The 23,964-nt window shown below is 34.8% G+C and overlaps 1 protein-coding gene across 4 annotated transcripts in view; it reads right to left on the bottom strand.

The window, feature by feature from the left end:
- LOC126852650 (uncharacterized) overlaps positions 1-23,964 on the bottom strand; it is a 45,480-nt gene that overhangs the window by 6,280 nt on the left and 15,236 nt on the right. For 2 of the 4 annotated variants that reach the window (XM_050597647.1, XM_050597646.1), the window contains 8 exons: positions 13,250-13,506; positions 12,382-12,780; positions 11,090-11,343; positions 10,423-10,534; positions 6,994-7,148; positions 5,893-5,946; positions 4,968-5,242; positions 3,692-3,850 (listed from right to left, as the gene is read on the bottom strand). In XM_050597647.1, coding sequence (XP_050453604.1) covers positions 3,692-3,850; positions 4,968-5,242; positions 5,893-5,946; positions 6,994-7,148; positions 10,423-10,534; positions 11,090-11,343; positions 12,382-12,780; positions 13,250-13,506 — 1,665 coding nt within the window. The remainder of the gene's footprint in view (positions 1-3,691; positions 3,851-4,967; positions 5,243-5,892; positions 5,947-6,993; positions 7,149-10,422; positions 10,535-11,089; positions 11,344-12,381; positions 12,781-13,249; positions 13,507-23,964) is intronic. The other 2 variants (XM_050597649.1, XM_050597648.1) reach the window with 2 other exon arrangements.

Below are 23,964 nucleotides of genomic sequence, written 5' to 3' on the forward strand. Positions count from 1 at the left end.
GCGTATACTTGCGTAAGGCGTCTTTGTCCTTTGTTCTTGTTTTTTTTTTACTTGTGTAATCCGAATACATTTCTTTTATATACTTCTTCTACTCTTCTTCTTCATGCGATTAACTACTTCCGCGGAAATAATTTTCAATGATCGTGGTGCGTCCGTGTTTGATCAATTCACGCGGAAAACGTTTTTTTTTCTCGACATACACAATATCCATCTTCATTTAGATTTATTTATATACATATATTTAATCTGGCATACTTGACGAAAAGTCGATGCTCACATTTATCTGTCCATTATTTTCTTGGCTGTCCATTAATTGACGAGCGCGAAATATGTCTCTCTCTTTTCAAGAATATCACGAAACAAGTAATGATCAAATTATAATAGATTGGAAGTTATCGTTCTATACAAAATACGAATATTTAATAAATTTATATTTTTAGATGCTTCTCTACCATCCAAAATATTTGTTCTCCAGATTTTTATTAATATTGCTATTATTAGCCATTTTATATAAAGATATAATTATTATGAATATAAATGAGGAGATTATGAATATAATCGAGAAAGATAATATAAAATAAAATATTATATTTTCACTCTGAAGGTGTTAATATTCGTTTTTTCATAAAATAATAAATAACGGCAATGAAAGCGAACATCGAAAAATTCGAGCATTGTCAGAATACGTTCAAATGTTCAATAGATGTCCAAGAATATTTATTAAATATATTCGTATTGCATAGAATACGTGTATAAAGGAAGGAAAGTCGAGAACGGATCGCGCAAACAAATAAATAAAATATTCGAGCGGAGAAAGAAATGATGAGATATCGGCGATATCGGGGTGTTCTCGAGATCGTATCGCGCTCGAGAAAAGATCTATCGCGATATCCGCGGATGTATGCATGTACTTGGTGCACTCGCGCGAATACATCATTCGTATGTCGAGACGCGACGCGTTGTCATCGTCTTTTATTTGCGCCGCGTTGAGCTTGCACGTCCACCTCGGGTGTTCTTAACGATGTCGATGTCGATGGCGGCGACGATGACGATTCCTGTGACATCAATACCAGGGGCTGTCCGAAGGGTCGTGTGCCGGATGTGGATCCACCGCTGCCACGTCCTGACGAATCAGATTTCACAACGATAACGCGATTATATCGATCTCTTCCGGCGGGTTCAGTCGTTTCACATTCTTCATTCGATCTCGCGGTTGGTCTCAATCTCTCGAGATTGTTTAGAAGGAGAAAGCACGAACAAATTGTCATTAATTGTTCTTGTTAGAACCACAGGCTGAAAATCCTGATGTTATCATCCTTTGAGGGTTAGTCGGTGATATTTTTTTTTTTTTTCGTTATTCGCTCCTTGTTCTTTCTCATTGTGCATTATGTAGGATTATTCTTATTACGATACCGTAATTTCGCTTTGCGAGATATAGCATCAAGTACACAAAAGTATCTATCGTTATATAAAAACTATAGATATAAATCAAAATTAATTACAATAAAATAATAATTACAATAAAATGACCAAATAACGAAAAAAGTCTTAAAAATAATTAAGAATAATGATAGTTATTTTATTATAATCTGTTTTTATTATAATGATTATTGATATTGTTATTAATGTTTATTTATTATTATAGTTAATATTTTTTAATTATTATATAATAATTATTAAAATATCAATATTATTACCAGTATCGAAATGATGATAATTATTTTATTATGATTTTATGATTATTATTATAATTATGATAGATACTTATAGTAGATACTCAAATATATGAGAGAAGCTAAGGAAATGATTTGGAGTGTAAAACTTGATAAGCATTCGTGATATACGCGAGATAAAAGTCAAGAGGGTGAGAAGGCGATAAAGAGTTTCTTTCGTCGTCGAGGAATGACACCCACGACGACAAATGTGCCAGCCTAAAAAGATCGATTTGTTCGGCTTATCGACGAGAGACCTGATTCTCGATTGAGAGAAGCTCGCGACGAGAGCTCCTTCAGAAAATCTAGTACACTTGTAACAAGATAGCAAAGTACATAGTTTATCTTGTTGCTTATACATATAATACGATGGAGATAAACTGAAGCCGTTTTCATCCGGTCAATAAACTTTTGTATTTACAGTGTAATTTTATATGCGATGACATTAGTGATCTCTCATTTGAAGATTAACTATATATATATATATATATATATATATATATATATATATATATATATATATATATGAATATATAAAGTACAAAATATTTTTACATATAATTTATCATTTTGTAAATATTATTGAAATGACAAAAAAAGAGATGGAAATATAAAGTCGAATATATACGATCAAATAGATGGAATTTATCGTCGTAGGTGTGACAATCGTGACATTTGTAACGCTACAGATAATTTTAACGTAATATAATACGTAGTATATGTGTAACAGAATGTTAAATAATACCATCAATAACGATGTCAACGACTTACCTCTAAAAATCGATTGAATTAATCGTAATAACAAGCAAAATATATAAATATATGTGGTAGAAGAAAAAAAAAAGCAATAGAAAAAAAAAAGATATAAGCGTGGAAGAAGGAGAAGAAGAAGAAGAAAAGAATACACATTAAAGAATCGATAGATTACGAATTTACGAGTCATGTCCCTGAAGAAGACGAGCGATTTTACATAAACACATAGAGTGATCTTGGACCTTGGAACTTGACAGTACTGGAGTACGAGCGACATAACAATCACGCACAATATATATACGTGCTTAAAAAAATAACACATAAATACAATTACATAGCAACAATTTAACTAGCTGAGAAGATAGAAATATGAAGTAAAATTATTATAAAAATAATTTTTTGAAACATCGAAAGGTACAATTCTTTAAATATAAAATTTTTAAATGTATATTTGATGATTTATGCAATTCCCGTTTTTATTATTAAACAGTATTTAAACAGTATTTAACTAAAAAAGAAAAATAATGATTGTATAAATATGATAGTCATTAAATTAATATTCCTATCTTCTTGTCTTTCTAAATACAGTAATACATATAATAGTAATTATGTATATTAATAAAAATAAAAGCAAAAAAAGGAAAGAATTGTCTTTACGCTTCGATAACAGGAATTGAATTTACAAAATTATAGGACAGTAAAAAATAAATATGAAAATATTCGATTAAATATTGGTACATCAAACTTAAACTGAAAAAGGTACACATTCAGAAACATGTTCACTCCAGTACTATGTCGGCATGCTCCAATAATTTCGACGTACATATTTCGTTTTACAACAATATCCATTGTTAAAATGGAGATGTGGCTTTAAATCGTGTTTTATGAATTTTTTCCTAGTGGCGGGATTAAAATATTTAGAGTGCAAAGAGACGCTGTATCTAGGATTCTCATTAAAAATTTTCAGAGAAAATAACTTTTTATTAATATAATAATAACAGTAGCAGTAAAATAAATGAAGAACAATAGTTTTAATAATTTAATATTATTTAAATTTATTAGAGATGAATGATAAACTTTGAGAAGTAAAATTCGATCTTTGTTTTGATGTCCGGGATAAGAGTGTCTTATGCACACATAATCCGCCACTGTGCATGGAAAATCTTTGGGGTAAACTCCGACGTGCGTTCCAAGGTCTGCGGGAATTGTTTGGTGGTGCGCCTTACCAGAGGTGGACGAGGAACAGGGATGGGAGGAAGCCCTCGCTGACAAAGGTGCTGCACCGGAGGGGAGATGTTCTGCTGTGGGAGGCGTAGGTGGTGAGTTTGTCGAGTTTCCACGGATCTCGCCTGCCTGCTTCAGCACCTGGTATATGGCGTCCACGTCTGCCCACACGGAATAAAGAGACACAGCAATGCAAAAAAGCACACCGACACGGCTGTTTGTGGTTTTACGATTCGCGCGCTTAATCAGTGCCCAATTTGCTTACATTGATCTGTCTTCTTCTTCCCTTTTTTTTTGTTTTTTATGCGTTTGATATAAATGATAAGATGTGGCGCACGAAGAACGATATAGCGACAATGGTATCGGGTAATTCTCGCGGATTAAATCGTAGTGGTGAGAGAGATATAATATGTGAATCTCGTATCTTTGAAATAATTTAAAAAATTTTAACGAAATCTGAATTTTAAGCGTTAGTTACCATAATATTGAATTTAATCCATTTAAATTTTAAAAGAAAAAATGAAAAATTTTTGTTTGTAAAAAGAAATATATAATGTTATGTATGTGTGTATCAAATTCAATATACGTGATAAATGAGCTTTTATTTTCTCACTACTTTTCCAATTCGCGACAATTACACAATATCGGCAAATGAATGGAATTGTAGAGTGACTCAAAAGAATTAAAGTCCTTTTCTTTTAAATTAAAAGGATTAAACGTTAATAGATATATATATATATATATATACATACTCTTTCTTTTTCACTTTGAATTATTCAATGAATAATTCTCCCAGATATAAAAAAAGCAGTTAGTTCATTAATAATTTTTCAATTTCTATCCTCTACTTGTCTGAATCCATTCACACTCGCCGTTGTTACATGCGAAACACGACAAAGAGAAACTCGAACAAAGTCCTGTCGCGTTTTGCGACGTATATTTTTTAACGAATTTTTAACAACGCACGAAAAGAACTTGTTTTTCCACGTAACGGGAAAAAAGGAAAAGATTCAACTCCATTCAACGAGATAATAAAATTATCGGAGAATTGGCTGATTTTTTTCATTTGAAATATTCGATAAAACGTTCTTGACAATGAGAGAACTATCGCGTCGCTGGAGGACGAAGAGAGAAAAAAAATAGGATGAAAATGCACCTTTCTCTCTCTCTCTCTCTCTCTCTCTCTCTCCCCCTCCCTCTTTCGCTCTCTCTCTGCTTCCCTCTTTCTCTCTCTATTTATCTATTGTCTCCAATATTTAATTTAAAATTTGTACTCACTGTGCTCGGACGATGCCGGCATCTCGTCGGCGGGTACTTGCGTCTTTTGCCGACGCAGAAGCGGTATCCCGCCACCCTTTTTAGGCGCCAGGCTCGGGCACAACGCTGGTTGTACCATGTTGATGCAGTCCGTGTGCGCGTTGGCCTTGCAGCCTCGACAGCGAACGCCCTGACGGCTGTGACCGCGCAACACCTGGCCGCACGCGTCGCACGGCGTGATCTTCCGGTACGTGTATTCGCGCCACGTGTGTCCGCCCTCGGACTCGAGGCTTTTCCTGCGAAGCCGTAATCTCTCATGTTCACTTTGGTCTTGCAAAACTCGTGTGCGTGAGCGCGCGATCGCGTTATTAGTATTTATTGTTACCTTTAATTACGTGCTGTTAGAATAATGTGGGAATAGCATAAATTAAACGCGACATTTATTTAGCGCATATAGTTAAAGAATCGTTCGAAAGTGACGTTAAAATAATATTAATCAAAGATTAAAATTATATATGATATATTTTTTTTAATTAGATAGATTGGAGGAGGGGCGGGGGGCTAGTAATACAAGTGAGAAATTTCTGAAGAACTAAATGTTAAATGAAGTTTTTTCATACGAAACTTTGTATTCTAGAAAAGTGATCTTGAAAATTGAAATATTAATAAAATCAATTTTTAACATGAAAAGACTTCATTCTCTGTATTTTAGATTTTTTTCATGCACAAAAAATTACACCTTCTATCAATATGACAAAATCAATCAACGTTAGTAATTGTTTGAATTACAAAGTAAATTAAAAAAATGGCATAAACGCGAAAATATTTTACATAATATTTATCTCTCTTTTTCGCGTGAAAAAAAAATCCCGAGTAGAAGCACATTAAGAAGAAGAAGAAATGCAAATGTCAATTGACGTTTGCACGACAATAACTGAAAACTTACCTGGACATGGCGACGACGGTAGAAACTGCGTGGTACATGGTCGCCTGCTTTCCTCTTTATTAGTCGAGCATTCGCAAAACAGTATCTACGGTTATTTAAAATTCCTTTCGTCTAACGCCTATAGTTCCCATAATTGGGAAACTTACAAAGCACACGAAAGTAAGAGCATATATTTAACTTGAGCATTTCTCGTTTAGAGAGAATTAACTTTGACAACATTGTTCTATAGGTATGCGAAGATGCAGCGAGAAAAAAACTTTGTTTGCTTTATGTCTGTTTGTTTTACAAGATGACACTGACAACAAATTTCCTTCGTCAGATTGTTTGCGAGATGCAAATATAACTTTTTCTTGCAAAACTTTCGCATTTAAATTTAATTAATACATCGATATTGAATAAAATTACTACTATGACTACACACACACACACACACTCTTCTATTTTAATATTCTAAAAATTTGTGAGATATTCTAATTCTCTATTAAAATAATGAGAGAGAGAGAATATAACATCAAAGATAAATATTAGATTTCTATCTACATTGTGTGGTATGATAAAGCAATTTTAAATGAACATTCGTTATGCAGATGTGTAACGTAGGATTCGCAAGGTAATTTTTTATATATATATATATATATATATATATATATATATATATACATTGTGCGAAAAATAAAGAATGATTAAAGTATGTGATTTTTAATTATAACATTTGATGAAAATATTTTCAAATTATACGACATTGTCTTTATTGCTTACCGACATTATCTCGCAAATTTGAATTTGCGCATCCCACGAATGTACGCGCTGCGCTATTTTCTACTGAATAACACGAAATAAAATTTAAAGAGATAAAACACGAGGAGAGGACAATCAGATTACTACATCAGATTACTACGAAAAGCAAAATATTTCTCTTTCGTTTCTGAGAATCGTATCGAGAAAATATACGAGTAGAGATAGCAAACGTATTGTAGTTCCCGGTGTCGTTCGGTGCGAAAAATCATCTCCGTCGCGTCGGAAACATTGTCGACATCTTTTTCGCGGCATGCACGTGATGGAAATTGGTTGTACTAGGCGAAAGGAAATTAAATAGCTCACTTGTCTGACAGAGGTGGCGTCGTAGGCGAGCTGGTTTTTAGACTTTTGAAAGCCTTCAGCCATTTGAGCTTGGGACTTCCGGTCGAGCCATTTGACATTTTCCGACTGGCCAGCCCATCTGGTTGACTGGCCTCCCCACCTCCGAAAAGTTCCTTCTGTAAAATTCATAGGAAATTTATATATAAAATTCTTTATATAAGATTTAATTTATAAATTATATATTATAACAATATTACAAATAATATAAAAAACAAACTTTATTTTGTTCGTGAAATGAAGAATATTTTAAAGTTTCAGTATCGAAAGATCTTGTTTTTTAAACACATTATCGTAAAATTGATTGCGCGATCCTGAATAATTAAAGTTTGGAAAAAAAAAAGATTTATAGATTAAGGGGCCTTAGAAGTGCAATACATAAATCAATTTTTATTTATAATTTAGTTTAATTAAACTTATCTTTAAGACTTAATTATCAAAGTAGTTAATGTTGAAAAAATTATAAGATTATTATATATGAATAAGATTCACTGCGCGCGAAATTTTTAGCGAGAAAAAATAGATTCTCGATATTGATCAACGAATCTATATGATAATAAAAACGATCTTGCATAAGTTTATGTGCTCTTTCTCATGAAGGAAAAAAGAGTTGTCGTTGTATTGTAAAATTGAAACGGTAACTGTAATTATATACTTTTTTATGTATCAATTCGTATATTTACATATTACTATTGAATAATTGAGAATCCAACAGACACGTGACTCTCTCAGTATAAGTTTAATCTACATCCACATGATATTACATATCAGCAAATCTTCTGTTATTATAAAAGTGACACATGTCATCTTATGGATAATAATCGTCGCGCTTAACTTATTGAGATCTAATTAGTGAGATCATATTAATTTAATAAACGTGAAGTTCAGTTTAAATTTCGATATTTTCATAAATCTAGATGAATGAAAACGATTACTGATAATTACTAAATATGAATCTTAACTCGGACAATAATTCTTATCATATCTAAAGAATAATCTATAAATCACGCGAATATACGATTTTTCACTAGCTCCAGAACTTATAAACAGCAATAACACTAAGCTGTATTATTGCACTTTCTTGATTTTTTGCATAACGATATCTCATTCTGCGATTAAGAGTCGACTACGAAAGTTTTACTTGTATGCGCTTGGCAACGCGTTACCCTGAAAACGGATTCGTCGATACATCGCTGTGATGGAAAAAGGTTTCACGTAGATATAACTATCGTTGGTTCATTCTCAACTATGTAAATATATTTATTGACATTGCATGCATGTCAATTTTCATTGATCTCTATGGTCATTGAGAATGTACTCGGCCATTGTTCGCGGTCACACATTACTCTCTTTGTGCTCGATTTCACAATGAATAACTTCTTATCCGATTCATAATTCTCACATTCAAATTTACATGTTCTTTCTTGTATATAAATTAAATTAAAAATATTAAATATGTTATAGTAAATTTTTTAAATATTATTTTGCATACACACACACATATATATTCATTATATTACAATATAAAAAATATGTAGTATATTAAATATATTAAATATATATTTCTTAATATCTTCTTTATTTAATATTTTCTCTTTAGCATGATATGAAAAGAAAAATGTGTGTGTGTACATATATTTATCCACTCTCAAGATTCTTGCAAGAATGATTGTTCATCTAAAACATAATAAAAAATGCTCCAATCATCATTACAGAACATATTCTTATTAAGCATAGATATCACAGAGCATCACTGTGAAGCACTTTTGAATCAGGGTGATTTTGTTCGCGATGTGCTTGTCGAGCGAGTCCACTGGATCAGCACCCTCGCTTTCGCGATTTAACGCGCGCGCGGAAAATGTAAAATAATTCTTGAAAAGAAGGGGGAAAAAATACTAACGATACGCGTACGCAACGTGGTCCAACCCATCGTTCAGGTTGGACGCAACGATTTGATAACAGACGAAGAGCAGCAGTGAACGGCGGCGCGCGGCCAGACACAGCCGACGACGATCCTGCTCGCCTGACCTGGATAGACGGACTCTCTCTCTCGGCGAGGCCAGAAATGGATTTTCAGACGCTCGTGCTCTCGCCGATGACCCAGTTGCGAGGGCGCATGTCGCGCGATTGCGCGTTACCAGTATTTATCCGGTGTTTAGGCTAAAGCGCTATCAGTGAATGACCAATCGCCAATGAATGATCATATTTACTAGCCATCATTGAAAAATTTTGCTTTTTGCAAATGGAGCCCGTTGGTCCATTTACGTAAATTACATATCGAAAAATAATGTTCTATCTGATCGATATGGCCGCGTTTGTAAATATTGAATCACATGATTCTATGCAGTAATATCTTTTTTTTATACACACATATATGAAAAAACATTTTTTAATACATTTTGTATTGAATTTAACTCTCTTTAGAGATTTCTCGAAAATTGTTCTACATTTCGATATTTTTATAAAATAAATTAATTCTTCTTTGAATGTGTATATAATTGTACTATTTTTGGATAAAATTAGTTTGTTTCAGAGATATGTTAATGAAATTTAACATATTTCTTTTCGAAAGGAACTCAATTTATAAAAATACGTTAAGTATATTTTAACAAACGTAATATGCCCATAAATTGGAATTTGGCCATCATATATCACATAGAGCAAAAATTATCTTGCAAAAACGAAAGATCCCGTTGTTATCAAACAATTATTATTTCAACAAAATAATTAAATAATAATTCTAGAAATATAGATGCTTATGATCATTAGTATAACTTAACCGATAACTTTACACCACTTTTAACATTCTTCTTCTATTGTCAATTTTAAATGATATTACTTTTTGCTTTCGACTAATGACATTCGAACAATTAAACAACCATTCACTGATGCATCCCGTATACTGCGCATAGATGAAATGTGGCTCGGAGTTACGCGCTGTTGAGCAAATTGGATGAAATGGAGGGAATACGCGGGGATAGATACCTGATCAATTTTAGATCATGATCGTGGAAGCGTTAAATAAACGCCTGTAGTAGAATGTCATCGAATGTGATCGAAGTTACATTCGTTTTTCAATTTTTATTTTAATATACATATATTTTGCACACATTCTATTTCGGTTTATTATATTCTATAAATAAAATTCACGTAATTCATATACGTCTAATCTTACATTTTCCGTTCTAATAAATGATAAATACACGAAATATATGAAAAAAATGTGTTTTAAAAACGAACTGGTTGTAAAATATGAATAGACTTTTTGCGCCGAGTAAAGTAAATTTTATATTCAGAACAGAATGTGCATTATGTACAGACGAAGAAAATAAAAAATATGCGCGGACGCAGCGGGGCGTTGACAGTAAAGGAAAACAAAGAACACGTGCATACCTGTGCTTGCACCGCGGCTAGACGTAATTGCGCCACACCGAGGTCGAAACGCTTGAGAGAAATATCTTCTTGCAGCTCGGCCACTTTTGTGTAAAGATTACTCTCGGCGCTCCTGCAATGGGTAGTGATAAAATAACTCTTACCCGCGTGTGTTCCTTTTTAAAAGATTAAAAAGCTGATATATTTTCGTGTAAAAGTTACCGCATCTATTGGGACAGGTAAAATATATATAACAGGCAAGGTAAGAAATGGGCGCGCAGGGAAAAGTAATGTTAATCTTAATCTCTTTGGGGATAAAAATATATTTATCTAAAAGATGTGCATTTAAAACAGCAAAAAAATAAGTTTTATTTATTCATTTATAGATTATTATTTTTCAATTTTTCAATATTCTTAATAAATTCCACCTTATGTCACTGTGTATTTAATAAAACGATTTTAACAAAAATTTATGAGAGATCGCGTAAGATTAAAGAAAATAGAAAAATAATTTATTTACAGAAAAAATTGTGGAAAGATATGTATGAAAAAATTTGTTCTTCGTAAATAAAATTACAAAAAAAAAAAAAAAATATTCCGGATAGAGATTAATGTAAATAATATACTAGAATTATGCAATTTCCGTAATAACGAAATATGCGGTTGCGTTAAAAATAACCGTACGCACTTGCGTTGCATCCGCACCAGAGTGTCCAGAGCGTCTTGCAGACGACCTATTTCCTGGGTGAGGCTGTCGTATTCGTGTTTGAGATCTTCCATGAGAGGGAGCGTACTGGTGCCCGTTGGTACCAATTCGTCCCTGAGCGTGGGTATTTGACTGATTCTCTCCATCGGTATCTGTTCGGGTGGTGCCGGCGCGACGTACAAGCGTCGCGGCGGTTTTCGTGGCGTCGCGTTTGCGGACAAATTTCGTGCCAAGGCCTTAAATAACATTACGTTGTTTCTTTAATGAAGTATTGATTTTCTACAAAAGATAAGAGATATATTACGTATCTTTAATACACGAATGTATTTTTGTCGTCGTATATCAGCTATAAGGAATTAAAAGCGTCGACGAAACGATTTCGATATATCATGTAACAAAATATTAATTGAAAAAAATATAAAGCCGTATCACTTTATTATTGTTCCTTCATTAATAATTGATTGTCGACGATCGAGAAACACGGGTATATCTACGATATAGATAAGGATTAAGTTGCGTTTAAGCGATCAATCGTGACGAGAATTTGCGCGTTGATTCGATCTAATTGAAGATCACAAATCAGGGAATACCGTCGCGTTTCCAACAAAGTTAATCCCTGTCACACATAAGCGACGCAATCCCGAGCGTTCAATATGCCGGATGTGGCAGGGGATATGACTGACTTTAATCAGCCAGTCCTGTTTTCACCCTTGCATCCCTCTTCCGAATACCGGTGAATGTAATCCACCACATTGAATCCATCTCGTCGTCTCGAAATTGGATATATGCCCGATACGTCTATTTGCTATGCGTGATCAATATGTCCGAATAGCCGTGGCTATCTGCACGCGATCGATTGGTTCCGATTGACATATCGAAACCGATATTATATCACCAACTGTTGAGGGGTTTAACTTCGTGAAAGAGACGTGTTGTAAAGTTAGAGAGAAAGAGAGAAAAAAGGATAGGGATAATCGCATATTTTTTTTTTTTTTTCAAACACTCACAATCAGTTGGGGAAGTGCCATATAAATAATACTTTAATAAAGTAGCAACAAATCCCTCGCATTATTTTTTTTTTTTAACGAGAATGAAAACTAGAGATACAATATTCTGCTTCATTTATCATGCGTAATGAATACAATATTTTTTCTAATTTATTGTAATGGATATTGGAATGGGATAAAAAAAAAAGAAAAAAAGAGATAAGCGCGATTTCTCGCGCGGGGTTAAAAAAAATCTCGTCGAAAAAAGACATCGCTTTTTATGATCACCTGCAAATCGTTGGATGGAACAACCGCTTGCGCTTCCTTGGACACGACCTGATAACGCTTGGCCTGCTCGCCGGCTCGCTCCCCGGCCGCCTCCGAAATGCCGGCGACACATTTGCAGGCCAATCCGCAGAGTTCCTCGTAGACCTCGGCAATCTCGCCTAACAGCCCCGGCAGACAATGGGACTGATAACGCTCGGTGATGGCGTTCGTTGCTCGTAGTTGCAGAATGTAGGCGTTGTGCGATTCCAAGTAAGCGCGCTTCAATTCCTGCTCGACGCCACCGCCGCCATCGTTGGTTAGCAGCGCGCCATAGGCGCGCTTGTAATCTAATCTCGCCCGCTGCAGCTTCTCCTCCGTCTTGCTAACCACCTGCTCGTAAGCGTCACGATGGGCGAATACCTGCGAGGAGAGAATATCTCGCGCTGCAATACGGGATAAATTGTATGGAGGCGCGGTGTGTGCCTCGAATCGAAATGCCGTTCGCGTAACCAGTTTGAAAGACCGAATAATTGAGCGGAGGTCGCTTGGGAAACTTTACTACCGCTCGCTCCTTACGTTAAATGCGGCAAACTTGTCTCTTGTGACTCGATTACTGAGCAGCGATTAAACGGCGTCTTTGAAACAGCGATTGCAGAATCGTACAGAATGCCAATACTCGGGTAAATTGATATCGCCGCTTGATATGCATCAGAGTAGCTAATTGAAAGTAAAAAAAAAAAAAACCATCGACGGTAATATAAATATCTCTACTTCAAAGTAGAGATATAAATAGTTACGTCGCAGAATTCCAATTTCTCGTAAATTTACTGACGTAACACAGAGCCGCGTCGTTTATCTCGCGGCGCCCAAACCGCGCGCGAAAACTTACCTTCCTCGATTGCAATTTTCGATGAAAGCTCGCCTCCAAGGTGGGTCTCGACAATTGTTGCTGTAGCACCGCGGCCAAATCGAGATGAGATGCAGCATCCGCCTCGACTTGCCGCAGCAAATTCTCCCAAACGCGTCGCATGCCGCCGACGTCGATTCTCGAATCGCCCGATCGGCTACGAAATTCATCGACCAGACGTCGCACATTTGCAGAGTGGCTCTCCATCGCGGTGCCCAACTCCTGGGCAAACTCGGAGACTGCTCTCACGGAACAAATAAGAGGAAGCATTAATCAGATAGTTACGAGCGCGATTTACGTGGCGAAGTTTCGACAAATGTAACCACTCGAGTGGGACTTGAAATATAGATTTTACATTTTATAAGGAATTAATAGCTGATACATAGAGTATATGAGAAAATATTGTAAAAGTATAGAACATATTTTTAAATTAATTTGTTTTCAATATATAAATAATCTGTTGTGTGACGCATAATATGAGGAACTTAATCGTTGGTTATATTAAGTGCGCGGTCAGAGAATTTTTAAAAAAATAGGAAAAAATGCCCATCATATTTTTTTGAAATAATCAAGAAAGTTTACTAAAAGAATTTTATATTTATAAAAAATTAATTTTTTTATACTTAATATTATATAAATTTTTGAAATTTTATAACAATATATTAAATTATATTGACAATTTGACGTAATTTATAATATTTTTCAAATTACTTAGTCATCAAATTTGATATATCACGAACAAACCAGCGGCACTGAATAAATAAGCGAGATGCTATTTAAATGGGAATTAGAAGTCAAATCCGGGTGCAGAAGCCTTGTTTTGGTAACAGAAAAGCCTATCTTGGCAATTTGCCAACGGGACTTAGCAGCTGGCGACGGCGAGTGCAATGTGCGAGCGAAATGGCGCGGTTGCGACCCTTTATAGTCTACGTCGATTCGATTTGCTCGTCAAAGGCATCGTTGCACTTTCGATATATCGAAATTGACGTGCTGGAGAGAAAGGCTTGCGAGACGGCTAAAAGTGAATTGCTCTCGGTAGAAATCGGCTCTAATGTACGTTATTTTCGGCGTATCTAGAGTGGCATTAGAGATCAGGCATGGGGCGGCAGGGGGAGAGGGGAGGGAGGGAGGGAGGGAAATTCAATATTCTCGTCGTCTTACCCTATATCTCGCCCGCGAGGAACCCTCGGGGAACTTTGAAATATCCTTTTATGAATCACGCCCAAATGGCATCCTCCCGATTCAGGATCACGGATCAAAGCATGCGCGAAGGTTTTCTCGTAGCTCGTTATCGCTATCGCGGTGATAGTTTAGCCTTTTGCGTTATCTCTACTTCTTGGCGCGGCTTATTTGCTTCGCTTCTGCGAACCGTAATTTTATCGAAATCTCGCGTTTTGAAAGGGGGAGCAAAAGGTAATTTCTTGTAGAACCGCGATCGAAGAGAGATGGAGGAGTAATAAGGAAGCTAAGAAACCGATAAGAGGATGAACTTTGGTGCGAACTTTTTATCTGATTATGTTAAGTATGTAATAAGAATTTTTTTTTTTTTTTTTAGTTTGTAACTTTTTTATTGACAGTATAAATTACAGGCATTAATAGCTTCTTTTTAAGCAAAATTATTTTATTGTAAAAAAGCAATATACTATAAACTATAAATAATTGATTTTGTTTGATTATATTTTTAGAAAGTATTGTTCAAATATCGGGAATTTCTAAGATATTTCTTTAAAGGTAATTATATTATTGAGTAAAATATATTATTGAGCCATTCAAATTTTATCTCTATTCTTTTTAAAGCTTTTCATCTGGATATTGGATCGAATTTATTTGAGATAACTGTCGTGGGCAAATGCATAAAGAATATTGCACGATTACGTCAAGGAATACCTTGGCGACGAAAGCGCATTGCCGTCATTTATGCTATATTTCGTGCACGTGTCACGATTATCTTGGCAAGAAAATGCGAACATGTTGAGAAATATATTTCTTTTTATTTCATTTGTTTATTCAGGGAGAGGGGAACGCATTAAGTATTTCACATTTATACGTGCGTGTATTCATATGATAAATGTTTTCTCTTTATAGCGATACCCAAGAAATGATTGTTTTTAACGAAAATTACAAAAAATCTTAAGAATTTATAAGATATATAAGACATTAATAATTTATTAAATACGTTTTTATTTTTATTCGATATCTGATAATTAAGTTTTTTTCAGCAGATTATGATATTAAAAGTATCATGAATATACGAACTCTATTAAGTTTCGCCGTTACATTTTTGATGTAACTAATGAGTCAAAAATACGTAGGAGCTTCTACGTCAAAGCTTGATCAATGAAAATATGCAAATAGGAAAAGCGCGTCTACACGTGTGCAAACACATTCGGCCTAAAACAGAAATGGAGCGAGAGAGATACGGCATAAATGCAATAGTCATTCAAGTAATCGGCTTATCTCTATATTTCCGGCGCTCGAACATTAATTTGATATCCGTTGCTGCTGTAATTTCGCGTGACAAAAGTTTGCGATAAATTCGAAATGAACGCGAAAGATAGAAATTCATGCCAGTCAGCCAGGCGGCAATGGCGAATATCGTTTTTCCTCGTCAAACAATTCAAACAAACGAAGGCTCTCGCGACGGGGTGACATTATTCCTCGAAGCGGGCCAAGATAACCCGGGAATCCAATAAGGTAAGCCGAGCTCTCTCTAGAGCCTCCGAACTCCGGCTTTGCCAGAACTGCCTACCTACCTACCGTCAGGTAATCCGACCCGTTTTTGTGAGCATTTCTCGTTTAGCCGAGTGCTTTCGTCATAGACATCGTCATTAAAATGTCTTTCCTCTGACAAAGGAAAAATCGATATGAGCAATATATATGAATGTTTATCGGGATAAATTTGTAAGATTGACATTATCGTGTTAGTTCTATGAATTGACAGAATGATTTTCGTATAATAATATATTAATAGGCGAGAAATTATAAATATAATAATAAATCTTTAAATATAATTTAAATATATAATATATAATATAAATTAATATATAATTAATATATAATATATAATATAAATTAAATATAATCATTAAATATCAAAATCAAATGGTAACTATACATATTTGTATACAAATAGAAAGTCAATATACTATTTAAAAAGTAATTGAAGTATTGAATCAGTAAACAAAAGCAACTGTTGATTTTAATATTGGAAGATAGTGAAATATATTCCGTCAAAGAAGATTTTAATTTCTTTTGAGAGCTTTCATAGTTAATGTCAACTTCAATTTCACTTAACAGAATTTCGACTAGCTATCGAGTTGCTTTCATGATGAAACTAGAAGCTACGAACCGAGAACAGATGATATATATATATATATATATAAGTAAATTATCGTAGAGAGGCATCTTTCTTGTGTAAAGATGGCATCGCGCAGTTTTCGAATAGCGTCGTGCGCAAAATTTTAAGTACGTCGACAAACGAATTCTGCTTGCATATATATATATATATATATATATTTATGTAAATGATACATTTATGTAAATGTTACATATATTCGCGTTGCCTTACGCGTACCTGGATAGTGTGTATATACATAGATATATCGTATCGAAAGCACAAATCCGTCGGAATTATGATGAAACGGGCTATCGATCTCGTTGACAGCCACCCGTCCCGTCGATAGTGATTTAAGCGAGCGAAGAGCTTTATATGAACGCGCGCAATATCGTCCTCATTAAGACATTTGCATTAACTCGAGCTGCCCCAGTTTCGGAAATTAACATTTAATGCGCAATTTGTTTACTGATTTCTCACGTTAGTTTCCTCGAGAGACTATTTAATCGTTTAATCATCATTTACGGAAAGCCTGCTTTGCGAAGAAACTTTGTGAGACGCATACATAATGCGGGTATTTCAACGTTTTCAGCCCTGACTGCGCTCTATGATAAAGGATCCTTATCGATGAATTTACTTCAAAATTGACGTATAATGTGTTGCGATATTGCAACAAATTAGAATATATAATAAGTTTACTATAATTCGATTAGTAAAATTATTCGAAACTTTTAATTAATATTTACGATGCTTTTTATTTATTTATTTTTAATTATTTGAAATAAGTATTTTATTTATTTTAAATCAATATATATATATATATATATATATATTGATTTAAAATAAATAAAATATTTAAGTCGTAGAAATCTATGAGAAAATGTAATATTACTCTATACAGAAAAATACTTATTTCGAATAATTAATAATAAATAAATAAAAAGCATCGTAAATATTAATTAATATTATATATATATCGCTTATGTGATATTGCGACAAATGTAATAATTTCTATCTGAATTCATCGATACATTACATTTAGTCGAACAATACAAATAGCCTATAATTGATAATGCTATACAATACATCAGTGATATTGGTTTTTACCAAAACCGCTTTCGTTGAATAACTGAATTATTATATCAATCTCGCGACATTATATCGAGATAATATAATATCACGAAACGCGTATGAATACATATTTCATTGTAATACTCGTTCTCTGATCTAAATTACATGGACTAAATTAAAGTCTCGCGTGTTAATTCCTTCTCACTTTCAATCAAATTATTAAACTCGACTAATTATCTCACATTTATGTTGAAAGAAATGTAATCGGGCGTGCGAAAAAAAATCGAGCCACGTGTGAATATCGACGTTTTTATTTCTTCTAATACGGTTTCGCATTCGTCGCGTTACTGCTCGCTTTACAATGACGAAAGTCATTTAAACTCGCAAAGCTATTTCCACTTTGATCCTTTATTCGCCCACACTCGCTCTCTCCAGGAGCTTCCGTTATTATAACCCCGCATCGCGTGTAGCGAAATAATTTAACCGAGGGAAGAAAACACACATCGAGACTTCCATATTCGCGGAAATGAGATATATTTTCTCTTCGCGAAAAACTTCACGAAGCTCGTCTCGGAAAATGGCCCGAGTTGGCGCCACGAATTATCCACGGCGCGTTCCACTTTCGTCTTGCGCCAGAAATCGCGCTCGAAAAAAAAAAATTACACGTACGAATGCAAAGCACCCGCGGCGCTCTCTCGCCCGAAAAATCTCGGTTAATTGAATTCGCCGTAATAGTGGGCTGCCCCATTATCGTTCACCAAGTCTATTTGCGAGTTTGGTGAAACATATCTCGTGCGAATAAGCCACGCACTGAATTCGTACAGTTTTAATCATCGCCATGGTTCGAGTCGATTACTTGGTTCATTAAAGATTTTTTTCTTTACATTTGATGCCAAGAATAAGGAGTTCGTTCTATATTATGTTATCGTAAAATATTATAATATTATATACAATTTGAAAATGCGAAATAATTAAGAATAGTTTGTAGAAGAAAAAAGAATTAAAAATATTTAAATAGAATATACTAGGAGAAGGAAAAAAAAGTATAAATATCTTTAAAAAAGATATATATCGGAAATATCCCGAAATATATTCTAATCAATCAATATTCTATTTATCTGGAAAAAAGAGAGAAACAATATATGCGGAATATAGATTAATAATTTTTTTCATAACTGATGTTTCTGCAATCTTTGCAGAGCTTTATTGGTCTTGACAGATGAAATGTTTCGCAATGAAATACAGTTTTCTGAAAATATGACAGTTGCATTGTCCATACCGAGCTTTTATTATTTTTCTCCTATAATGTATTTATAATACGCAATCGATTGAAACGATTGGATTTTTGGAAATCGCCGGCTGCGAGCCACGATTATCGACTAGAGAGAGCACGGGAGAGTTAAAGGACTCGGCGCTCCTTAAAAATTGAAGGTAAAATAAACACTGCTCTCATTCCCGTTCCCATTTATATGTGGGCGCAAATATAGCGCAGGTGCTTTGCTATATAGAGTATTGATACGAAGCAAAATATCTTTCTACGCTTTCTCGACAATACGCACAATTTTACTGTCATCGTCGCTTCATAACTCATCGTCGTGAATCGATGTTACTGAAAGAACAGGTTTAACGAAGGAGCACGACGTATAATGTATGTCTCTACTACGTGGTTTGATGGATAACAACATGAAACTTTATAATTGTCGCGTATATAATATAATGAAAATTATTAATCAACGATTAAGCATTGGTAGACATGGATATAGACGTAAGAGAGAGAGAGAAAGAGAGACATATATGTAGCGCTTAAGAAAGAATTGAAATAATTTATTTTCTCGGTGTTCTATACATTTTAGCATATCGATTTTGCATCGATATATTGAAGAATATTTTTTAGGCGTTACCGCAACTTATCTCGTATTACAAGTATCGTTACGATAAACATCGCTGCATTTGCATTTTGCTTACTAACGAGCGTTTCGTCGACCTCACACCGTTTTACTCGAGAATTTTTATCTCCGATAAAACACTAAGGCCAACGAGAGAATTGCACCCGCGGCTCCGTTTACCATGTACTTCGACAGCAGCGCGTGAAAAATTCAAAAATCGCTCGTTCCGCATATATATAAATTCCAGTCGGTAGCACGCAATGATAGGGTGAGGTAGCACGAAAAACGATTATCGATTACAATCACGCGATGAATTTTCGAAAGTGAAATAAAAGAAGAAACGAAATATGGGACCATCGCGCAAGAGAAAAGGAGAAACTTTGAAATGCCATGCAAATTTTATTTTATATGCCATGGAATTTTCCTCCAAGAGATTCTCACTTTCACGTAATTGATATGATACATATTGACAGATTGTATAAAAATATGTAATTTGCTCATATTTTCAGCACAAATTATTATGCATTTCAAAGCTCTAAAATAATACGATCGATTAAAAAAAAAAAAAAATGGAAGCAATTTCAGAATGCCGCGCGTACTCGAATTTTATCCAATAAGATTTATCTCGCAGAAATTTCACATTTAATCGATATACTTTTTCTCTCTCTCTCTCTCTCTCTCTCTCTCTCTCTCTCTCTCTCTTATCAATGGATTCTCATGTACTTGATTTGATCTGGGAGGAAAGATTAATCTTGATGGAAATTGAAAGATTGCGAATAAGATCCAAAAGAGAAAAAAGTATTTTCTCTAAATTTGTTAACAAATTACTTTAATAAAATGTGTAATCAATCAAATACTAGATGTACGTTCCCCCTCTGAGTACCCCGTTTTCTACTGTCATTATATTTATATTATTAATTCTTTGCATGAAACTTATGTCTCTCTCTATTTATAAAAAGAAATCTTAAAAAATATCGTTGAAACTATCCGTATCGTAACGCGCGGCTAAAAACAAAAGTTGTGCGTCCTTCAAATAAACAAAAGCCTTAAAGAAAGAAATAATCAATGACATCGGAGTCAAAATACGCGATAATAAGTCATCCATCGTCATATAATAATATTCTGTTAGTAACGGGAACGAAAACGCGACAGATCGATGAGATGTTTAATGATTCAGCATAAACTTTCTTGTTCGAGAGCGCGATATAATACGTGGCTTCGGGAGGGGGCAAAGGGATCTTAACAAATAATCTAGACGAATCGTATCCATAACGGCAAAATGCCCCGCGGTCATTTCCGTACGCGGCAGGCATAGGGCAGGGGGCGATCGGGGGGGTGGCTGGTCGTGAAAGAAAAAAAGGGGAGACGGCATCACTAACGCAATAGAAACGGAGAGTCGAAACGGTTATGTGGAAACGGCAGTTTAGTTCAGGGGTTGACCTGAATTCAGGTGGGGTGAATCAATATCCTGCCTGCCTGCCTAGCTGGTTGGCCGTGTGCTCTGTTCGCTTCGCAGTTACCGTAGCAACCGTAGACTCCTTCCTTTATTAAAATATGACTCACGTCGTTTTCTCCGTGCCATCGTGTCGCGCGCATACACAGTTACGATCTTCTCCCTTCTCCCCTCCCCTCCCCCTGTCAGGGATGGGGGACAAGATTATCGCCGTATTTGGGGAACGTGGAATTCCGGTCGGCCGGAGTTATTCTTGCGAACTGGCTTGGCCCGATCGACCTGACCGATGGTGCGAGCCAAGGTGTAATGACCTTCGTGACTGCAAGGATACGACCTTGATACGGGGTCCCGCGAGGTTCGACGAACCCGATTGGCTGGAGTCACGCGAGCCTTAGACGTTGTTCTAGAGTAACGCTCTCACTGAAGCCGTCTTTGTCAAAAATTATGTTTATGAATATGAATTTGCCGATCGATGAAAGAGAGTGTTACGTTCGTATTATTTTAGTCGTATTTTCACAATCGGTTTTTTATATTCATGCATGTATTCATGCAGGCTCTCAATCAAGGGACGATTGTGACATTGAAATATTTTTAATGATGAATATCCGATTCTCTCGTTTTTTTTTTTTTTTTAAAGGATATTAAGTAAGATTTTTAATTATGCAATTGTTTGAAGAGACAAACGATAAAAGCCACCGTAAATAACAGAAAGTAAATTCAATGCAGATGTGACAGTTAATAAAATGTTAATGAATTGTTTTATTAATCAATTTTATTGTAATTGTATGGAATCTTTAAAGAAGATAATTAAATATTTAATAAATATCATAAGGTCTTCATCGAAATTTTATACATTGTATTTTAAGTAAATAATTTATGGTTTTATTTTTTTTTATTATCACTTTGATCAATAGAAAATTTTGCAGTCATTTAGTTACACGAATGTCACATGTCCTCATTGACATTACTTCATTTGCATTTTTTTCCGACGAGATGAACGAGAAACGTCATCAGTTTTATTGCTTTCGATGCAGACAACCTTTAACTTTTAAACGATCGGCTAAAAACAGAGCTCAACAGTCGTCGCTATATTACCACGGGCTTTGTTTACGCGACGATTAAATACCGCTTCATCGAACTTCATTGCGTTTTCGTCGGGGATCGCCAGGCCGGGCCGCATATCTGGCCGCGCCGATGAACCGAATAAACATCCAGGTCAACACACGTGACAGCCTCGAGAGATTGTTTGGTCTTGACGAGGCCGCGGTTATACATACTCTAAATGCGCTAGGCATACATCTATTTATATCGCGGTAACGAGCTCTTGTATGCGGGGTTGCGATCCTGCGGAACGGCGCTCGCGGAATTTTGTTTCCACGAGAACTCACATTGTTCACATCGGGGAAGGCAGATGTTCGCATTTATACAGTCGAATAGCATACGTGACGGAATAACGCCAAATAACTCTCTACTGTCATCTGTTTAGAACGAGAGAGATACATTTGTATATAATCAGAATAATGCATTTTACGCCATAACGTTTTACAAAATTACAGACATTTTTTATGAAAACGTTTTTAAAAAGAGACACGAACTTCTTTTTTTCCAAATACAATATATTTTTTTATGGAAAAGTTCTTCGCATATCTTCATCCTTTGAATTTTTAGTTTAAAATAAATTTTTTTATCGCTCAGAATCGATAAAATATGAAGTTCGCTATCTTTATTCGTGATTGATTCACAGCTTCGGGTTCAGATGAGAGGATATATCAGATATGATAAGTGAACATATTACGTGATCTGATAAAGTCGGTAATTTGAAATGCATTTGAACATACTGTTTAGTACGAAAAGCCCCACATGCTTTAATCTGATTTTATCAGAATTTTATGCCCGAATGAGAAAGGGGAGATTCATAAATGACAGATCGAAAATTGAGGTTGTTAGGTCAGATAGGGATAGCGAGTGACAAAGATCGATAGCTTCGAGTTCAGTGGCATAATAGGCTCGCGAACCCTCCGTAGTCCTCCTCTCGTTCCGCTACTTTTGGCTGTTAATTAATCTTTATTCCTATATCTTCGACGAACATCTCGATTGTCAAAGAGGGCGGCGAACGAAAAAAAGATCAACCGTGGCGAATTATTTCGGAGACAAGTCCGCGGAAAGATGTAAAAGCGATGCGGACACGTGGTTTTAATTAATCTTACGTCAGACGCAATACAACGTGATATATTAAGTAAGAGGATCCTAACTTGATTCCCTTCGTATTTTATAAAGACCTGTGCCGCTTCTACTGCTAATGACGGATTCCTTGAGTAAACTGGAGACAAGAATTCTCATAACAAAATGTCGAGTATCTAATGGCTTTTGCGAGTTATTGAAAGTAGTAAAGTGCTTTTCACAAACTAAGTCTCAGGAAGAAAAAATGGAAGGGGAGAAGACAAATTTTGATAAGGAAACTTTATTCCTCGTTTTCGAGTAAACTTTAGATTAACAGTATTTTAATTTATTAGTTTCAAAGTTAATAACAAATATTAAAAGTTGTTGATAAATAATAAGCTGCCTCGAGACAATTTTCTTAAGAAAAAAAATTGATTTCAAATTTATTAAGTACCGTGCGACATTTAACAGCTGATTCCTTTCAGAAATGAAAAAAAGATTACACTTATTACTTTATTTTTAAATTTATTTATAATTTAAAAATTGCATCTTATTTTTTATATATTTAAGAATAAAAAAAAAATAAAAATATAATAATAAAAATATTTTTATTGATTTTTCAATATAGTTCTCAGCACAAAATTGTTATTTCTTAGATATCTTTCAAAAATAAAAATTTGACACCGAATCTGAATTTTCTATTAAAGGGATTCGCTATTATCTCTCCATTACATGATTTAACAATATAAACCTAAACCATCTTCGCTCGACGGCTATTAAACTTTCGCCAAGT

This window comes from Cataglyphis hispanica, chromosome 11, assembly GCF_021464435.1.
Source record: "Cataglyphis hispanica isolate Lineage 1 chromosome 11, ULB_Chis1_1.0, whole genome shotgun sequence".
Taxonomy (NCBI): domain Eukaryota; kingdom Metazoa; phylum Arthropoda; class Insecta; order Hymenoptera; family Formicidae; genus Cataglyphis; species Cataglyphis hispanica.